The 6,748-nt window shown below is 41.1% G+C and overlaps 1 protein-coding gene across 1 annotated transcript in view; it reads right to left on the reverse strand.

The window, feature by feature from the left end:
* LOC102004898 overlaps positions 1-6,748 on the reverse strand; it is a 53,356-nt gene that overhangs the window by 42,815 nt on the left and 3,793 nt on the right. Inside the window, exons 3-4 of the mRNA XM_013505906.1 lie at positions 6,579-6,697; positions 6,411-6,502 (exon numbers count right to left, since the gene is read on the reverse strand). Of these exons, the coding sequence (XP_013361360.1) occupies positions 6,411-6,502; positions 6,579-6,697 (211 nt within the window). The remainder of the gene's footprint in view (positions 1-6,410; positions 6,503-6,578; positions 6,698-6,748) is intronic.

Raw genomic sequence — 6,748 nt, forward strand, 5'->3', positions numbered from 1 at the left:
AAAAAAAAAAAAAAAAAAACCCAAACAACCAAATAGGTTAGAATAATAATGTAGAATGCCAACCATTTCCTCCTCAATTATAATTTCATGTTGAAGTTTTAGGATCTGGGTTCAGATTCAGAAATAATACTTTTCTTAAAAATCAAAATTAGTTCAGTCAACAAATACGTTTTGAGCCCATATATTGCACCAAGCGGTACACTGACACTGAGGCTACACCAGTAAAGAAACTAGACATTATTTCCTGCTCTGTAACCTACAGTTGGGAGTGTGTGACAGGCTTTAATCAATCAAATAATTAGCACATTCAAGTATGAAATTACAACTGCAGCAAGTACCCTGAAGGGGAAGTGCCCTAAACCACAAACTATACTAGTTCTGCTCACAGAATCTGCTACTTGTCCTAGAATAACCTGTGCTCCATTGTCCTCCTTTAGAAGCTGCAATGCTGCAATCTGAACTTATCAGATGGACACTTCTCCAAGTGCCCCCTTAGGGAGGGGCCAGTGATAGGAAAGGGGAAAGATGACTAGGAGATCCCCACTAGAGAAGGACAACCATCTAGGCAGAGGAATAACACTGCAAAGTGGCTGTAGTTAGGCGGGAGATGAATGTAAGGGGCAGATAAGCACTACACTTTTCAGAGGAAGAGTTATTACCTTTACTCATAAATGCAGCTGAAACCCTTGAAGACTGTTTCAGCGGGGAATATGTGCTATTGACTACAGTACAGTCCAAGTCAGGTGACGGTGCGTGGTGGAGAGCTGGCTTATTCTGAATTCCACCACTGACTCCTGAAATGCCTGGTCAATACTCCACACCACCTCGGATTTTGTAGAGACAGTTTAAAGAATAATGAGTCATAATTACTGAGTTCTTTGAACTCCTCGAGCAAAAGATGCTTCACTGACTATAAATGTAAAGTATTATTATCAGACAGAAAGCTGTCTCCAGCCAAAAGGGAATGAGCAAAGCGTTAAGTATGAAGATCTACACACTTCTGTAATATTGAACTTTATAATCTGAGTATAAATTAAATGGTTTTAAGGCTGAGTAAGCCCAGCCCTTTGATCTATAATGTCCACAGCACTATGCAAACATTGCATCATCTACTCTCAAAATGCCCTATGGGTGTGTACATCACAAATACAGCTATTACAGTTCTTTCTTTTTCTTTTTAAAGTTCACTACCAAATTTAGTATACCTGGTAAAAGGATATGTATATATGGTCCTGGTTTATTCCGATACTCATTTCTTTTTTTTTTTTTTTTTCCTTTGAGATGGGGGTCTTTCTTTTTCTTCTTTTGTCTTTTTGAGACAGGGTCTCACCATGCAGTTCACGCTGGCCTTGAGCTCACTTTGTAGCCTAGGCTGGTCTCAAAACTCAAAGAATCCTCCTGCCTCAGCCTCCGGAGTGCTGAGATTACAGGCATGAGCCCCGACCACCTGCTTAATTTCCTTTCTTTTCACGCAAACAGGAAACAAAACCAACTCTGACCAAACGCAAACTGTGAACTGGAAGATGAGGAAGAGGTTACATAAAACAGGCACTGCACTTTAATTCCTAAATAAACATTTTAATCTTTCGTATCCCTTTACATGAGCAAGTTTAGCGCTTTGTAGATTATTTTGGCATTAAAAAGAAAACACAGAAAAGGATCTAGAGATAGCAATAATGGTAAGACAGGAGGTAAAATAGAAACTGGGATGGGAAAGAGATTCATAGGCTCCCACCCCTCCCCTCCCCTCCCCTCCCCTCCCCTCCCCTTTCCATGGAAAGTATTACTGACCTTACCAGAACAACTTACATCAGAGGTGGAAGAAAAAAAACAATGGTACCCAGGGCTAAATCACTCCGGGGCCTATGCTTTAATTTCTTTTAGAATCAGAAGAAATTATATGATTCAGCCTAGGTTAAATTTGCTTTGTTATCAATATAGTCCTTATGGCTGGAGTGGTACTCCTCACTGGAACTGAGCCAATGCACGTACACCAGTGCCTTTGAACATCCACAATTATGAGCTGAATAAACCTTTTTTTCTTCATATTAGCCTGTGTCAGGCATTTTGTTATAGTGATGAAAAGCTGAGTAAGATAACACACACAAAAAATAGGAAAAACAGACTTAAACTGAAAAGTTGTTAACTTTAAACAAAAATTACCCAGAACGCAAGTCTGAATATCAAATACATGGAAAATATGAGAAAATAAGATGAATGAGAAGGTGCAGTGTATACCTAACTGACATCCTAAAGGATGAAAATAGAATGTAGGAAAAGAAAAATTCAAGCAGTTGAATATTAAGATTTTTCCACAATTTAGGGACAACCTAGACACTTTCTTAGACCAACAAAAGTTTACATTACAGAGATCCTTAAGCCACCCATCGTGGCTCAATGCCTGTGATTCCAACAGTGCGGAGGCGGAGAAAGGAGGATTGAGTTCAAGGACAGCCTGGACTGCACAGTGGTGTGGGGGTCCTTCAGTGAAGCAATATGTGTAAAGGACACACAGTGCTTCGTAAAGATGAAAATTCACAAGGTGGCTTGAGATACAAGATGAAATAGTGAACAAAGACACATAGGGAAATCTAACCCAACACTGAGTGCATTAAAAAATGACAATGTACAATTAATAAGGACAGAATAAATGGATACAAAATAAATTAGGAGAGGGACGTGATAGGACTTAAAATAGTCACAGGTTCAAAGCCGGCCTGGGGAACTCAGTAAGACTCCATCCCAAAAACATAAAGAGGGCTGGGGAATTAGCCCAACAGTCGAACTCTTGCCCAGCATGCACAAGGCTCACAGTTCCAAATCCAGCACAAGATAAAAAATAAAAAGGAAGGTCTTCAAGCAAAGTTCAAGGAGAACTGAGGGGCAGAACAGTCTGTTTTACAGAAAGATTACATGAAAGTTCACATCTAGCTGCTGAAGTCGCTGCCCTAGTCTTTCTCTAGCCATTTTTCTAGAACCCTGGATCACTCTGTATTTACACGGAGCGACTTTGCCCCTTCCCAACACTTCAAGTGGACACAACTCTCACCCAGAAGTACAGAAGTTTCAATGCACTTCTTTTTGTCCTTTCCTACTTTAACCCATCGAGCAGAAAACCATGAATTACCAGAAATGGGAGGAAAGTAATATGAAATGACAGACGCCAACACAAGAAGAAAGTGACTGGAAGAAACACATTACTCTTGGATATAAAAAGCCATCAAGCCAGCATGGCAGCGCATGTCTATAGCACCAGGGAGGCGAACATATGAGGCTTGCTGCACTTTTGAGACTGGCCTGAGGTATACTGTGAGATCATATCACAGAAAAACTAAACAAAGTAAAATAAAAATAAAAAGGTCATCAATTATCCTCAACTTTGGTCTGTACAAACTTATTTTGTGCATTCAATTTTGAATCTGCATGATTAGGAGTCTAAAAGAATTCTAAAGCCAGGTGTGGTAGCCTACACCTGTAATTCCAGCACTTGGGAGGCTGAAGCAGGAGGATGACCAGGAGTCGGGAATCAGCCTGGGCTACAAAGTGAGCTCAAGGCCAGCCTGAACTGCATAGCAAGACCCTGTCTCAAAAAGAAAAAAAAAAAAAAAAAAAAAAAATTGGGTCACTGGCTAAGGGTTGATTTATAAATATTATATACATGGCATAAAGTTAAAATTGTACATATCTCTAAATTCATTGCTTTGGGCTGGAGATGTAGCTTAGTGGCACAGCACCTGCCTGGCAAGCGCAAGGTTGTGAGTTCGAGACCTGGAACCAAAATATATATATTCATTGCTTAAGGGTAAATAGGTAGCTTATAGATGATACTAATCCATTAATCCATGGAACCAATTTCACTAGTAATATAATTATAGTAAGAAACCTTGATTTATTAAGAATAGCATTATCATTTTCCAAATATAAAAATCATCAGTGTCATGTGTGGTAGTTTATGTCATATGCCTTCATATTCTGGGCTGGGATGATAGGTGATAAATGTGTGTGTGTGTGTGTGTGTGTGTGTGTGTGTGTGTGCGTGTGTGGTGCTAGGGATTGAACCTGGGGCCATGGTACTAAGCTGTATCCTCAGCCCTTTTTAATTTTTTATTTCGAGAGAAAGATCTTGCTCAATTGCTCAATTGCCCAATCTGGGCCTGAATTTGCAATTCTCCCTGTATCAGCTTCCCACAGTGCTGGGAAGCATGCCCCACCACATCTGGCTAATTCTTAGGTATAAATCAACCTTTGAACTGAGTTTAGTGGCTCACGCCTATGGTCCCAGCACTCAGCACTCAGGAGGATGAGGCAAGAGGATTGACAGAAGAATTAGAAGTCAACCTGGGCTGCATAGTGAGACCCTGTCTCAGAAAACAAAACAAACCAAAAAAATTAACCTTTGAATCTTTGAATGTGATCGGAGAATCTGAACCATCTGTGGATGTGTTGACAGATCCATTACTGTTGATAAATTTGTGTAAGAATGAAGGTTTTATTAATTGCAGATACTGGTATTTCTGTCTAATTACTATCTTTTTAATGGAATGGGGACCACCTTTCTGCTTATTTAAAGGCTACACAGTGCAGACTGGTTATTTTGCTAAGACAGGGCAATTCAGTTAATAACTGTCTTCTACATTTGCTGGTGTAGTTCGATCACACAAAACAAGGAATAATTTTTATGTTTCTGAATTAATGAGCTCATCTCATTACAGGTTCCAGGAGGCATAATTTCCAGGCTGACAACAGCCACAAAAATTGTTTAAGGTGTCATTTATATGTTTTGCCTAACTGTATAATTTTAGCCACTCTGAAATATTAGTCACAAAGTCTAATGATGACCTAATATAACTTTTTAAAGAACAATCATTCCCTAAATTAGATAAACTGTTCCTTTTATGACTACTTCTATCTTAGAATGACATATTTTTTAAAATTTGCATTCAGAGCCTGGCATGGTGGCAAATGCCTATAATCTCAGCTTTCGGGAGGCTGAGGCAGGAGGATCAAAAGTTCAAGCCCAGCCACAGCAATTTAACAACTTAGACAGAATGTAAAAGGTGAAGGGGCTGCAGATGTAGCTCAGCGTAGTTTCCTACAAGTATTCAGAGTAAGAGAAGTCATTAATAGACACACAATGCGTACCACAGGAGGCAAAATGTGAGGATTATTTAAAAAGTGCCAAAAATGAGTAAAAATGAAAACTGTTTTGGATAATTTGTTAGGTTTAACTTTAAGGGGCTAAAATGTCTCCTGAAAGAGTGTTTTTGTTGTTTTGAGTCAAGGTCTCCCTATGTAGTTCAGGCTGAGCTTGAACTTACTACATAACCAAAGCAGGCCAAGAATTCTGGACAATCCTCCTGTCTCAGCCTCCCAGGTGCTGCCATCACAGGTGTGCACCACCACACTGGGTAGGGTGGTTTTGATTCCTATGGGAAGAGACCCTAAGGTAGCAAATAACAAATGTGTGCCACTCCAAAGCCATTAATACTGAGAAGAGTTCTCATAAAACTGTGAAATGGGTACAAATAACTTCAGTACTTATTTTTCTACTTTATAAAGTATAATGTAGCAAATAAAAATTTAACTTTCAAATACTATTGTTATTTTGTCTTTTCAAGGCTGGGCCTCACTATGCAGTTCAGGCTGGCCTTAAGCTCACTTCTTATCCCAGGCTGGTCTCAAATTTGCAAAGATCCTCCGGCCTCAGCATCCTGAGTGAGGGGATTATAGGCATGTGACATCATGCTCAGCTCAAAATTTCAAATATTATATATCCAATAGAATTCCTGTGTTTTTCAAAAAGCAGCCACTGGTATCTATACATGGACCCCCTTAAATACACCAACATTCTACTCATACCAAGTTAGATTACAGTAATGGTGTGAGGCTCAGACACTGGTACCAATCTTTAAGAAGTTCTCCAAGTGATTTTAATGTCTAGCCAGGTTTGCAGCATGCTAGGCTGGACTGCTGTTAGGTAATTTTTATCTTCCTAATAGTGAATTTATTCTCTCTGCCCTTTCTCCTTTCTGGTTCAATAAATATTGATTTTCCAATATTATTTTCGTAACGTTGGCAACTTGCCAATGTTATTTATTTATGTATGTATGTATGTATGTATGTATGTCTGAGGCAGGGTCTCACTATGCTGTTCAGGCTGGCCTTGAGCTCACTTTGTAGCCCAGGCTGGTCTGGAACTTGCAAAGATCCTCCTGCTTCAGCCTCCCGAGTGCTGAGCGTACAGGCATGCACCACCACGCCCGGCGCCAATGTTTTTACGAACCCCACTCACTACGTGCCAGCCAGGATGCCAAGCTTTTTAAGTGCATCTTTCTCGTCTCATTTTCCTATCAACTCCTGAAGAAGGTGCCGCTTCCAAACAACCTGCCCACAACGAAGCTCTTGCTCACTTGGCCACACTGATTTTTTTCTGAGTCCCGATAGCGAACTGTTGTGCAACTGCAGTCTCTCGGCGGTGGTAAACGTTATCTGGCAAGACCAGCTAGGAACAAGCAAATGGCACAGGAAAGGTGTGGCGGTCACCCGAGGCACAAGCCACAGCGGGGGGCGGAGCAGACCTCGAGACCCGGGAGTCCTCGGACCCCGGCTCCCAAAGCCCACGGCCCGCCCCGGGAGTACCCCCGGCCTGCGTTGCAGATCCCTGGTCCTCCCCGGCCAGTGTGAGGGACAGCGTAGCCTATGAAGGAAGGCGCACACACTCGACTGCCGCGACACTGCGGACGGCGGG

The sequence above is a fragment of the Chinchilla lanigera genome, unplaced genomic scaffold, assembly GCF_000276665.1.
Source record: "Chinchilla lanigera isolate Chin_1 unplaced genomic scaffold, ChiLan1.0 scaffold00006, whole genome shotgun sequence".
Lineage (NCBI taxonomy): Eukaryota > Metazoa > Chordata > Mammalia > Rodentia > Chinchillidae > Chinchilla > Chinchilla lanigera.